Below are 12,693 nucleotides of genomic sequence, written 5' to 3' on the forward strand. Positions count from 1 at the left end.
AGAATTTCAGGTAGGGAACGGCAAGGTCAGAGGCCTGGGGCCAGAGGGTACCTACTGATCTGCAGTGAGTGGGGCAGGGGCAGAGGGACAGCAGACCCAGAGGCACACCACTGCACGCCAGTCACGGCACTCCAGGGCAGTAAACCTCCCACCGGCTCAAAACTGCACGCCCTTGGGGCGCCTGGGTGGCTCAGTGGGTTAAGCCACTGCCTTCGGCTCGGGTCATGATCTCAGGGTCCTGGGATCGAGTCCCGCATCGGGCTCTCTGCTCTCTGTCAAATAAGTAAATAAAATCTTTAAATTTTGCACCCCCTTTCTGGGAGCCTTCCCAAAGCCCTCTCCTTTCCAGTGGATGCCATGAGAACCTCCCAGTCAGCACCTGACACTTGTTAAAATGCTAAGGTAGTTGGTGGGAATACAACCTGGTGCAGCCGCTCTACAAAACAGTACAGAGAGCCCACAAAATGCTAAAAATAGAGCTACCCTATGATCCAGTCACTCCGCTACTGTACATTTGCCCAAAGAATACGAGAACATTAATCCAAAAAGATACATGCACCCTGGGCTTATTGCAACATTATTTACAATAGCCAAATTCTGGAAGTGGCCCCAGTGTCCACGGAGTGTCCACGGACGGACGAGCAGGTCAAGGAGAAGCGGCAGATCTCTACAGCGGGACGAGACTCAGCCACCGGAAAGAATGAAATCTTGCCACTTGCAACGGCATGGATAGAGCTACGTATTACAGTGCTAAGTAAAATAAATCAGAAAAAGATAAATATATGAATCCCCTCATATGCAGAATTTAAGAAACAAAACAAATAAACAAAAGAAAAAAGAGATAAACCAAGAAACCGACTCCTAACAACAGAGAACAATCAGACGGTGACCAGAGGGGGTGGGGATGAGCCAGGCGGTGGGGGCCGGGAGGACACTGACCACACGAGCAGTGAGGAAAGTGTGAAACTGCCGGCCGTGACTTTGTGCCCCAAGACTAGTGGGACACTGTATGTCAGCTCGCCAGAATTGTGTAGAAAGGACACATGTAACCAGTGAAGACAGTAAGCACACGTTATTCAGGACCATCACGGTAGGTACACAGACCACTGCGATGGAATTTTGTGGTGGGGGCTCAGGCCGGGTTGCGGCATGGGTAAGTGAGACCCTATGGTGATGGGGTTCAGAACATGCCACCCCCAGCTATGACGCCTTGCACACTGCATAGCTCAAGGTGAAGGCGTCTGAGAAAACGGCAGAAGCAGGATGGTCACTCTAACCTCCCCGCCCTTGTCCCTTGAAACAGGCCATCAAACCCTACTGTAAGAGGCACCCTCCCTGTCCCCAGAGAACAGGAACAGCCTTGTGCCAGAGACAAAGGGAAGAAGCCCAACAAACGGGCGCCCTCAGTTCACTTCACCAGCCTCGTACACCTCAACCTGCCACAATCTCCCACAGCTGTCCAGTCCCCATCCAACCAAGCACAAAATACGCAGGTTTAACTGTTTCTCCGGGTCGTTTCCTTATGAAGTCTCCCATGTCAGGTGAAGCTTGTAAAATTAAACAAGTGCATGGGCTTTCTCCTGTTAATCTTTATCAGTTTAATTTTCAGACCCAGACAGGGACCCTATGAGGGTCCAGGAAAACTTGATCTACAATAGCCAAGCTGCAAGTGGGGGTCAGTGGGAATGCCTGACTGCTTCACAAGAAAAAAATCATCAGGGGTGAGGGGGTTCTGGTTCAACCAACCTGCCGGGATTCTGGCCAAGGACAGGTCAGGGGAATCAGACATCAGCAGGGGGGCGGGGGGCGGGAGGGGGGGAAGGGGATAGAGAACCTGATCAGAGGGGGCCCCTGGGAGGCTCAGTCAGTTAACCATCCAGATGCCTTCCACTCACGACATGATCTCGGGGTCCTGGGCTGAAGCCCTATGTCGGGCTCCCTGCTCGGTGGGGAGCCTGCTTCTCCCTCTGCTCCCCCTCCACCCCATGTGCTCTCTCTCTCAAATAAATAGATAAAATCTCGAAGAAGAAGAAGGACCTGATCAGATACCGAGGGGAAGCGCTTTTGCTAAAACTGGTATTTACAAGGAGGTGCACAGATGGGCCTAGGAGCCAGTTCAGGAGCCTGACTGAAGTTTGGTCAAGGAAACCTCCCTCCCTTGGTTGAGAGATGCACCCACCTGCTGTGCCCTTCTGGAACTGGGGCCAACCACACCACATCAAGGTGGCTGCAGGGGAGGAAATCCCACCCGGGTGGGCAAGAACAGGAACAGTGGTTGCTGAGGGCAACAAGGATGGAGCTGGAGGCCTCCACAGATGGCTTCTGATGTCCTGGGTCCCCACATTAGCCAGCCCCAGGAACCACTGCCGAATCCCTTCTCGTTCTCACTGAAGCCACTCACCCACCCCACCCACCCCACACAGGCCCAGGAGACAGAGGCCTCTCCCCCGTTGTCCTAGGTACAGAAAGACAAGACCAGCACCACTCATTGCAAGGCCCCTCTCCTAACTGTGGGCGTCAGTTCCAAATTAGCAATGTCCCAGGCGTCCAGAGCCACATCATGCGGCTGGCAGGCTGCCTCCCATCAGGCCTCTATCCCAAGCTGACCCTCCTGCCAGCTCCTGCAGCAACGCCAAAAAAGAACTCACATCTCCAAAAGACTCAGGCGCCTGCAGAGGCTTGGCTTTGAACAAACATAGCTGGCAGCACACAGACCTTCCCCCTACCTAGAGGTCAGGGCGGGCTGGTGCAGCGGTCCCGTGTGCACACACCTGAGCAGCCTTCAGGAGCCGCAGGGGGAGATGCCAGCCTTTTGCGTAACATTACAACCGCAGGCAGGCTCTTCCCAAGAATCAGGGCAGGTCCTTGGCTGCCTGGGGTAGTTTCCAGTTTGCGGCTGAAAGGGAAGAAAGTGCTTTTGGTTAACTCCTTTTAAACTCCAATTCACAGCGCCGACCAGCTGTGATAGCTCCAATTACAGGTTCAAAGATTTCTGGGCCACAGAAAAACTTCCTGTCCTGGCCACTCAGCCCCATACCGCTCCCACGCAAAGGCCCAGAAACCACTCTGGAACGTGCCACCAAGGGGTTGGGTTGCCAGAGACTGGACCCTTCCTTTCCCCACAAGGTCAGCAGCAAGCCTTGACCACAACCCTGAGCCCCATCTCTGAGAGTTCCTGCCCTTCAAATTTTGCTCCCCCACACTCCTCCTTGTCTTGAGCTTTCATGTTTTGTCAGGAAAATGCCAGCTCCCCAGCTGGGGTGCGGCTTCAGTGGAAGCTGTGTCCTGTTCCCCAACCCTTGTTCCCAGAGGCCATTCAGGGCGCTGTCCACTCTCCCGTCGGTTCCAGGGTCAGGAGCCTCCCCAACCAGAAACCCAGGTCCTGGTCTTCTTGAGGTCAGAGGTCCCAGAGGGATGCCCTGAGCTTGTGGGGGAAACTGAGGCCAGAAAGCTGCCCTGGAGAGTTTCCCGGGGTGGGGGGAGCTGCCCTAGGGAGCTGAGCTGCGGGCTGGGGGCCCCAGTTACTGCAGAGTAAAACACCCAGCTAACCTTCCTCCTAGGCACGCCCTCTGACTTCGAGACGGCTGAACCAACTGGGGACCACAAAAGTGAAGTCATCTGTCCGAGGTTGTCCAGTGATGGAGGCAGAGCCTACTCGTCTCCTGCCGGTGGGTTCTTCCCATTGGGTAACCCCAAGGCAGGCCAGACCCCAGACACCCGGACGCACACGCACCCAATACACACACACGCGGAGACGCGTGCACGGAGGGGAAAGGGTTTGAAGGAGTTTGCTGTCTCGCCGGAAGTAACGTTGGGGGAAAAGCCAGCAGTCGGCGGGTTCCACCGCTTCGTTCCGCGCGGCTCATCCAGCGATGCCCACACACCCCGCGCGTTCAGGGCCTTTCCAAAAGGACCCAGAAACCCAGTCCGAGGTGCGGGGGCCCCGCCCGACCCCGCGCGACGCTCCGGCCGGGCCCGCTGCAGCCCCTCCAACGGCCTCGGGGCGCGAAGGGGGCCGAGCGCGAGCCGCCCCGCGCCCCGCGCCCGGCGCCCCCAAGCCCAACCCCGACCCAGTCCCGGCCCAAGCAGGCCCCGCCCCATGGAGGCCCCGCCCCACCCAAGAGCCCCGCCCCGGCCCGCCGCGCGCGGAGGGTCACGGGACCGCGGGGCGGGGACGGGGGCGGGGCGGGGCCGAGGCGGAAGCGCCCGCGTAGGGCACCGCTGTCCGCTGTCGGGACCCGCCCCTCCTCGGCCGGGTACTGGCCTCGTCCAGCCGCGCCGGACCCGGGGGTCACTGTCATGTGACTTCTGTCCCTGACCACGAGCCTGAGCCGCAGCCTTTAGGTGAAGAGGGTCCGATCGCCCGAGAATCAGGTGTCCTGGTCCCCGGGGGTCTCCAGGGAGTTATATCCCAGGCTACGGTCTCCTGGGTTCTGTTGGGGTCAGTGGTCTCCGGAGGTCCGCTGGGACTTCAGGAAGGGGTTGTCTGCGTCGGGGAGTATTTGAATCTGGGGTCTCAAGAAGGGGGTAGTGCCTGGGTCTGGGGTCTCAGGCGAGAGGTAGCTCCCGGATTTGATGTCTCCGTGGAGAGGTAGTGCCTGGATTTGGGGTCTCTGGGGAGAGGTAACGCCTAGATTTGGGGGTCTCCGGGGAGAGGTAGCGCCTAGATTTGGGGTCTCTGGGGAGAGGTAACTCCTGGATTTGGGGGTCTCGGGGGAGAGGTATTGCCTGGATTTGGAGTCTCCGGGGAGAGGTAACGCCTAGATTTGGGGGTCTCGGGAGAGAGGTCACGTCTAGATCTGGGGGTCTCAGGGGAGAGGTCACGTCTGGATCTGGGGGTCTCAGGGGAGAGGTCGTGCCTGGATCTGGGGTCTCTGGGGAGAGGTAACGCCTGGATCTGGGGGTCTCAGGGGAGAGGTAACTCCTGGATTTGGGGGTCTCAGGGGAGAGGTAGTGCCTGGATTTTGGGATTTCTGGGGAGAGGTAGTATCTGGATTTGGGGTCTCAGGGGAAGATAGTGCTTGGATCTGGGGTCTCTGGAGTAGAGCATGCTGGAGCCAGTTTGCTTTCTCTCCCAAGGGTCTCTTGTGACAGTCCCGTCCTTGCTGTGTGCCATGGTGGCGCTGTGGGCTCTCGCTCTGGCCTTGGCCCTAGCCCTGGCCACTGCTGGCCCACCTAACATCATGCTGATCTTTGCTGATGACCTGGGCTATGGGGACCTGGGCTCCTATGGGCACCCCAGCTCCACCACCCCCAACCTGGACCAGCTGGCCGCAGGTGGGCTGCGCTTCACCGATTTCTATGTGCCCATGTCTCTGTGCACACCCTCCCGGTAAGTGAGGGGGGCATCTCCCAGATTCACTCTGGGCTCCAGCTGGGGAGGCAGAGGGCTCTGTCTCTTTGGAGAAGTTCGCATTTCTCTGTCGCCCTCCCCTCTCATCCCTCCTCCGTGTGTCCATTTCACCCTGAGTTTCCCTCTGGCTCACGGACTCTGTCTTGCCCTGTAGGGCTGCGCTCCTGACCGGCCGACTCCCAGTCCGGATGGGCCTGTACCCTGGAGTTCTGGAGCCCAGCTCCCGAGGGGGCCTGCCTCTGGAGGAGGTGACCCTGGCTGAGGTCCTGGCTGCCCGAGGCTACCTCACAGGGATAGCTGGCAAGTGGCATCTTGGGGTGGGGCCTGAGGGGGCCTTTCTGCCCCCCCACCAGGGCTTCCATCGATTCCTGGGCATCCCGTACTCCCATGACCAGGTAGGAACCTCCAGGGCCCTCAACCACCCTCCTCCCCACCCCCCACCAGTCCCCTCCCCCTTAACCCCTTGAGCCCCACCCCACAGCCCAGACTCCTGAATGGACCTGCTTCGCCAGGGCCCTTGCCAGAACCTGACCTGCTTTCCGCCGTCCACCCCCTGTGATGGCAGCTGTGACCAGGGCCTGGTCCCTATCCCGCTGTTGGCCAACCTGTCCGTGGAAGCACAGCCCCCCTGGCTACCTGGACTGGAGGCCCGCTACGTGGCTTTCGCCCGTGACCTCATGGCTGATGCCCAGCGCCAGGGCCGGCCATTTTTCCTGTACTACGCCTCTCACGTGAGTGACCGTGGCCTTGTCCCCTGAGCTGCCCTTGACCCCTAGCCTGCGCTGACTCCTATCTCCACCCACAGCACACCCACTACCCCCAGTTCAGCGGGCAGAGCTTCTCCGGGCGCTCAGGCCGAGGGCCATTTGGGGACTCCCTGATGGAGCTGGACGCAGCTGTGGGGGCCCTGATGACAGCTGTGGGGGACCTGGGGCTGCTCGGAGAGACGCTGGTTATCTTCACTGCAGACAACGGGTTTGCTGTGGCAGGGGGTGGGGACGTGCTGGCTGACGCCTCACTGGCGGGTCCCTGGGGCCTCCCCATCCTGACCACTGGCTGAGGACGTACAGCTAAGGGTGTCCGAGGGGATGCTGGCTGTGTTACAGTGACCCATGGGGCATGTGGGAAGCTGGGGGCCACAGGTGTGTGGAGGTACTGTTCTAGGACACAGGAGGGGACAGGTGTGTGCTGGCCACTTCTGCGCACAGTGTGGAACTCTGGGGTCATCCTGAGCACCACTGACAGCTTCCTTGTGTGCCCCAGGCCTGAGACCATGAGGATGTCCCATGGCGGCTGCTCTGGCCTTCTTCGTTGTGGAAAGGGAACCACCTTTGAGGGTGGTGTCCGGGAGCCTGCCTTGGCCTTCTGGCCAGGCCACATCGCTCCTGGTCAGTCCGCAGGCCCTCTCCTCACAAACCCTCGGCCCCACCTCCCCGACCCCGATGGCCAGTGGAGTGATCACACAGCCTTCTGCCTCCAGGGGTGACCCATGAGCTGGCCAGCTCCCTGGACCTGCTGCCCACCCTGGCTACACTGACGGGGGCTCCACTGCCCAACGTCACGTTGGATGGTGTCGACCTCAGCCCCCTGCTGCTGGGCACAGGCAAGGTAAGGCTTATGACCCTGGGACCCTGGCTGTCCCGCTCCAGCCTCTGTTGACCGGCATCCAGATGGGGCTACCCGTGGGGCTTCTTGGGTGGGCGAGGAGCAGCTCCATGTTCCGGGCCTGACACACAAGGCCGCTGACTCCAGGCAGGTGCACATGAGCGCTGGGGGCCCCTTGCCCCCCTGTGATCCCTGACTTTGTCCCCAGAGCCCTCGGCAGTCTCTCTTCTTCTATTCGGCTTTCCCAGACGAGGTCCACGGGGTCTTTGCTGTGCGGAGTGGGAAATACAAAGCTCACTTCTTCACCCAGGGTAATTTCCTCTCCCCCAGCCCTGCTGACCTCCTCGCAGCCCCAGAGCCCAGCCCCTCCTGCCCCTCGCCCAGACGTGCCCCCCCTCTCCAGGCTCCATCCACAGTGACACCACACCGGACCCCGCCTGCCACGCCTCTAACCCGCTGACTGCCCACGAGCCCCCGCTGCTCTTTGACTTGTCTGAGGACCCTGGTGAGAACTACAACCTTCTGGGAGGCGTGTCCGAGGTCGCCCCCGAGGCGATGCAGGCACTGAAGCAACTCCAGCTGCTCAAGGCCCAGTTCGACTCCTCGGTGACCTTCAGCCCCAGCCAGATGGCCCGTGGCGAGGACCCTGCCCTGCAGATCTGCTGTCAGCCTGGCTGCACCCCGCGGCCTTCCTGCTGCCACTGCCCAGAGCCCCAGGCCTGAGAGCGTGGGCAGGCCCGCCCAGGGCGCCTGCCCCACCCGGGATGGTTGGCGGCAGCAGTGTGGGTGTGCGGAGGGGCTCTGTACCTAATAACACCATGTGATACTCACGAGCGTGGGAATTCATCTGATCCTTATGCTGACCCCAGAGGTAGGTGCTGTTCTGCTTGGGTTACAAATGAGGAAATAGGTGTGGAGAGGTTCAGCAACTTGTCTGAGGCCACCCAGCTGTTAGGTCGGGCTGGACCTGCTGCCCACCCTGGCTACACTGACGGGGGCTCCACTGCCCAACGGGATCTGAACCCAAGCACCTTGGCTCTGGGAGCTGCCCACCGCCTTTGTGACCGTCCGTGCAAGCTGGGTTCCTGAGTGTGCGCCTGTCCCTCCCGGAAGCCATCGTAAGTGCTGTTGTGTGGCAGAAACAGGGTGGGTGGGTGTGAGGGCAAGGTGGGCAGAGACCTTCAAGTTGCCGAGCACCCGTGAGCCCCAGGTGTGCCCTGACAGTCCGTGGGGGCACCACGACTGGGGCGGTGGGGGGTTGGGGAGGCAGGCTCTTCTCAGAAACCCGTCCGAGGGGCTGAGGGCTGAGGGTGGATGACGATTTGCACACTCCAGGTGGGGGTCAGGGGAGATAAGCTCCTGGGATAACTCCCCCAGACTCTGCCTCTGCCCCTTTCAGAGCTCTGTGTTTTCCACCTCCCCAGACAGCCCGGCTGTCCCACCCAGCACACGAAGGCGTAGCTCAGGGCTGGCTCCCTCCCTGCTCTGCACTCTGCAGGCCGCACTCTCCCTCAGAATTACGTTCAGGCTCCTTAGAGGCCTCATATCCTCTGAGGCCTTCCCCACTGCCCTCCCGACAGCCCTCAGCTCTGGTGTGCTGGCTCAGCCGTCCTCTGGTGGGGCTGGTGTGCTCTCTGCAGAGGGGACTCCAACCACCCACCTGTACCCACGTGAGCGAAGCGTAGACCTTGTAGTCACCTTGTGTGTGCACGCGCGTGACAGGTGCCCACGGGTCCCCATGCTCCCTCCCGGCCAGCTTGACAAGAAGAGCTTGTCTGGATGCCTGAGGGCAGTATCCACCTCCTGCTGATAGACCCTCGCCTTCCCAGTGTTGGGCAGAGGCCCGTGGACGAGGAGGCATGGCCTCTCCGGGACCCAATCTGAGCCAGTCCCAATCCCATCCAGTGACTGGTCCCGGAATGCCACATGGCTAAGTCCTGGTCCACGAAAGGTCAGTCGTTGTCTGCCAGGTTCCCTGCAGCGTTCTTTCTTGGGGCCTTGAGGGTGCGGTGGTCTCACTGTCCCGCCCAGACAGCCTGCAGCTGCTAAACCCGGTCCCCAGCCACCTAGCTCCAGAGCTCATGATGTAATCAACACCACCGGCTTAAGCCGCTGCTGGGGGTTTATCTGTCACTTTCAGACCAAAGAAGTCTTGCTGGAATGGGACGCGGGATGCACGGCAACTGTGTCCACAGGCAGCCCAGGAGCTGCGCTGTTCATGCCCCGGATCCTGCTGTGTCTTGGAGCTGCCCCCCCAGGGCAGTGCTTTCCCTGGGACCCTTGCAGCCAGTGATGCTGGTTAGGAGGGCCCAGATGAGCTGGGCGTGCCCTCCTGTAGGCTGCCCCTTCTCTTCTGGTGGGACACAGTCACCTCAAGGGGCCTTGGTTCCAGAGGGAGGACTGAGGAACTGAAGCAGGCCCACTGTCTGTGCGTGACCGCCAGACACCCAAGTGCTCGGCAAGAACCACACCAGCGCTAACACCCATAAAGGCAGGGGCTGCTCCGGGCCCGCCCCCCACTTGGCTGAAGTTCGCTCCGCACAGAGGGCTGTGTGTGATGCTGAGGCCCAGATCACCAGAGGGAACCCCTCCCTGTTCCCGGGGCACTTCTTGTCTAGCGAAGGGTATGGGCGTCAGCCCTGACATCTCTGAAAGGTGGGATTCGGGCACAATAGGGCCCCTTCCACCTGGGTGGGGGTGGGGGACATATGGCTATTACCTGAGAAGGGACACTAGAATGTTCTCTAGCTGGATTGGAGGGTGGAAACAGTGTGTACGTATGTGCAAAGCAGTAAAGCTACACACTTAGGTTGTCGCGTCTGCATTGTATACTTGAAGAGAAATGAGAATTTCGCGCTAAGTGCCACAAACGAGGAGTGTGGGTCCTTTAGGAGCATAACCGCGGGGGGAGTGGGGATCCAGGTCACTGAGCACATCGGGGACGTTCCCCTGTCGGCTAGCTGAGACCCATCCGCCGCAGCCAAGGTCTGGGGAGCAGCAGACTGTCACCCTCCCAGCCCACTGGTGGTCTTGCTGGGTTGGTGGTTTTGTTTCCGTTTAAGATTTTATGTATTTATTGGACAGACAGAGATCACAGTAGGCAGAGAGGCAGCAGAGAGAAGGGGGGGAAGCAGGCTCCCTGCGGAGCAGAGAGCCCCGAGGGCTCGATCCCAGGACCCTGGGACCATGACCTGAGCTGAAGACAGAGGCTCAACCCACTGAGCCGTCCAGGCGCCCCTTGCTGGGATGGTTTTGCAGCAGAAATGCTTGTCTCAGCGTTCTAGCTGCTCCCCGTCCAGTCACTGGTGCACACGAGCAAACACACACATGCGTGCGGAGAGTCACATACTAGCTCATACGTGTGAGCACACACACACTCGAGGTGGTCCCGAATGCTGTCTTCGGTATCCCTGCTCTTCCCTTCTTTGCTGCTGTTGATTTAAAAAAAAAAAAAAAAAGCCCCTTTCCCTGTGAGCGTAAGAGTCACCATTCACCAGACCGGTAGCTTTCCATTCCTGCGGAGCAACGTCCTCTGGCAGCTGGGTCTCCTCTGGAAGGGGCTCTCTGTGCTTGCAGTGGACGGAACAAACACAGCGGGGCTGCGGTGTCCCTCCAGGTGCGTTGGGAAGGAAGAGGCGAGGTCCGGAGCAGCGGGAGTGGCAGCGGGTGAGCCGCACCTGCTGAGGACCCTCCCCGACCACCCCCACCTGTCCCCCAAGTGACCAGAAGGGGGAGCAAAGGGGATGTTTTCACAGAGTAAAGCTTAAATTTGCCTCTTGCCTGAATGTTTTCACTTATGAAAGTACATGTATTTTTCAGAGCAGCCCAGGCAATGCCCGCAATCCCAGCGGCGTTTTCCATGCTCCTGTAGATCCCGTCATCACAGCACTAACGCAGGCGTAACCTTTCCTTGCTGCACCCCAACACCGCCTTTCCGGGGTCTGATGGTCCATTCACCTTGACCCCTGGCCGGGTGCAGGGGTGAGCCACAAAAGAGATGCCTCCCTGTCAGCCTCCTCAGCTCCCGTGTGTGAAGGTCCCTGTGAGCCGTCGCAGCCACAGGGGCCAAGGCTTGACAGCCCATCCCCACACTGCGGCACAAACGGTATTTTGCTAGCAGCCCAACACCCCCCAACACCCCCAAGCAAGGAGGGAGAGCTGAGTCTCTCTCTCTAGATGGTCTCAGAAGAAAGGGACCCAAGGGAGAAAGAAGGGTCTGGGGTGCCCTCCGAGCTGACAGGCAGCTAGGGCCCTAGAGAGAGCAGTTGGAAGGTGGCCTGGCCCCGGACTCCCCAGCAGGAGTGGAAACATCTCATCGCTTGGCAAACACTAGAACCACATGGGGCTGGAGCCTGCCCCGCCCAGGAGCACCTACTGCCCAATGAGACCTGGAGGGAGGGGCCGTTGGTCTAGCAGCTGGCCATCACCCGGATGTGGATCTCCAGGTGAGGGGGGGACCCACAGAACAGAAGAAGGGGCTTCTTCTCACAGCAGAGCTGGGCCAGATTGCGGGCAGGAGCAGCCCATGGACTCTCAAGGCAGCCACTGACCCTCTGGGGCACACTTGTCATGCCTTCTCTTCCACCCTAGGAGTCCTCAGCACCGTCCCACTAAATTTCCTTTGGTTAGAGACAGGGGCACCTGTGTGACTCAGTTAAGTGTCATGACTCCGGGGTCCTGGGATCGAGCCCCACATCAGGCTTCCCGCTCAGCCGGAAGTCTGCTTCTCCCCTTGCCCTCCTGTCTGCTTGTGCCCTCTCGGTCTCTCCATCAAATAAATAAATAAAATTTTTAAAAAGTTATACCGATTTGATTTGATTTTATTATATATATATATATTATATATATATATATATATATATATATATCTCAACCTAAAAAAAATTTTTTTAAGTTATCTAGAGTCCATTTTTATGGTTTGGCTGTGATCACAAAATGCAGTTACAGAAGGAAATGAAATGCTAACCCCACGCTCCTAATACCAGCAAATGTGGACTGGCGGGGAGAGGCACGGTCCCTGCCATAAGGCTCCGTGTAATGTGCCGTTTGGGGCGGACACGACGCACAGCCCTGGGGGACCACCTGTGCTGCCACCCTTGGGGTGGGTGTCATGTCTGAAGAGCACGACCTCCTCCTTTGTACCCTGCTGGACAAGTCACCTCCCTGAGCTGCCTCCCCACGTGAGCCGCACAGGCCAGTCCCTACGTGGAGCCCCAAGCAAGGACAAGGCGGGTCCCGGTGACCGGTGGTGCTGAGCCCACTCCTCTGCTCCCCTTCCCAGGAGCCTCCTCCGTGCCCCTCTGCTGACCACAGGTACAGGCCAACCTCATGCAGGACCCCCCCCCCCCGCAAGGAGTGCAGGCGGGTCGTGCCGTCCAGGGTCAGCATGTTCTGTGTAGGTAAAGGCCAAGGAGTGACGAGGTCCACCGGGCCCTGAGTGGGGTTCCGGGTCCCGGGGGCTTTGCACAGGTGCCAGGGGCCTCCTGCCCCCAAATCTACGCAAAGGAAATAAATAATAAAATCCAGGTTCCCCTTTTTGCTATCAACTCAAATGATGGTTGAGACAGCTTTTAGGTAGATTGTTTAGTCCTCATCTCTGCCGAGCTCTGTGCATACAAGGACTTGATTCGCAGGTCTGAGGGAGCAGGACTCAGTGTGGCTGACTTTGGGTTCAGTGGGTGCTCCCTCAGGACGGGCACCTGGGTGTCAGACAGGACCTATCTGCTGGCTTGTAC

The 12,693-nt window shown here is 59.3% G+C and overlaps 1 protein-coding gene and 1 long non-coding RNA gene across 5 annotated transcripts; one reads left to right on the top strand and one right to left on the bottom strand.

The window, feature by feature from the left end:
• Window positions 1-229: 229 nt before the first annotated feature.
• Window positions 230-3,913, bottom strand: LOC122892000. 2 transcript variants are annotated; one of them, XR_006381352.1, is made up of 3 exons: window positions 3,550-3,913; window positions 2,772-2,896; window positions 230-750 (listed from the first exon to the last, which is right to left on the bottom strand). It is a non-coding gene; the product is annotated as an uncharacterized LOC122892000 (long non-coding RNA). The 2 variants fall into 2 exon arrangements; XR_006381351.1 differs by having other exon boundaries at window positions 2,727-2,896.
• Window positions 3,914-4,198: 285 nt separating this feature from the next.
• Window positions 4,199-9,767, top strand: ARSA (arylsulfatase A). Of its 3 annotated transcripts, XR_006381312.1 has the most exons (10): window positions 4,199-4,374; window positions 5,080-5,332; window positions 5,508-5,748; window positions 5,866-6,084; window positions 6,159-6,328; window positions 6,617-6,741; window positions 6,834-6,961; window positions 7,167-7,269; window positions 7,362-8,909; window positions 9,099-9,767. XR_006381312.1 is itself a non-coding variant. In XM_044227588.1 (9 exons), the coding sequence occupies exons 2-9, from the start codon at window positions 5,115-5,117 to the stop codon at window positions 7,679-7,681; spliced, it is 1,524 nt and encodes a 507-aa protein (XP_044083523.1). In that variant the 5' UTR covers window positions 4,199-4,374; window positions 5,080-5,114; the 3' UTR covers window positions 7,682-9,767. The 3 variants fall into 3 exon arrangements, 2 of the variants coding, with proteins under 2 accessions (XP_044083523.1, XP_044083524.1); XM_044227588.1 differs by having other exon boundaries at window positions 7,362-9,767; XM_044227589.1 differs by having other exon boundaries at window positions 4,199-4,344; window positions 7,362-9,767.
• Window positions 9,768-12,693: the final 2,926 nt, after the last annotated feature.

This window comes from Neovison vison, chromosome 12, assembly GCF_020171115.1.
Source record: "Neovison vison isolate M4711 chromosome 12, ASM_NN_V1, whole genome shotgun sequence".
Classification (NCBI taxonomy): Eukaryota; Metazoa; Chordata; class Mammalia; order Carnivora; family Mustelidae; genus Neogale; species Neogale vison.

Bases quoted from the DNA above. Each gene is read 5' to 3' on its own strand.
- ARSA (XM_044227588.1), top strand. From the start codon at position 5,115: ATGGTGGCGCTGTGGGCTCTCGCTCTGGCCTTGGCCCTAGCCCTGGCC. The intron at 5,333-5,507 runs GTAAGTGAGGGG...CTTGCCCTGTAG, and splicing joins TCTCTGTGCACACCCTCCCG to GGCTGCGCTCCTGACCGGCC. The intron at 7,270-7,361 runs GTAATTTCCTCT...CCCCCTCTCCAG, and splicing joins AGCTCACTTCTTCACCCAGG to GCTCCATCCACAGTGACACC.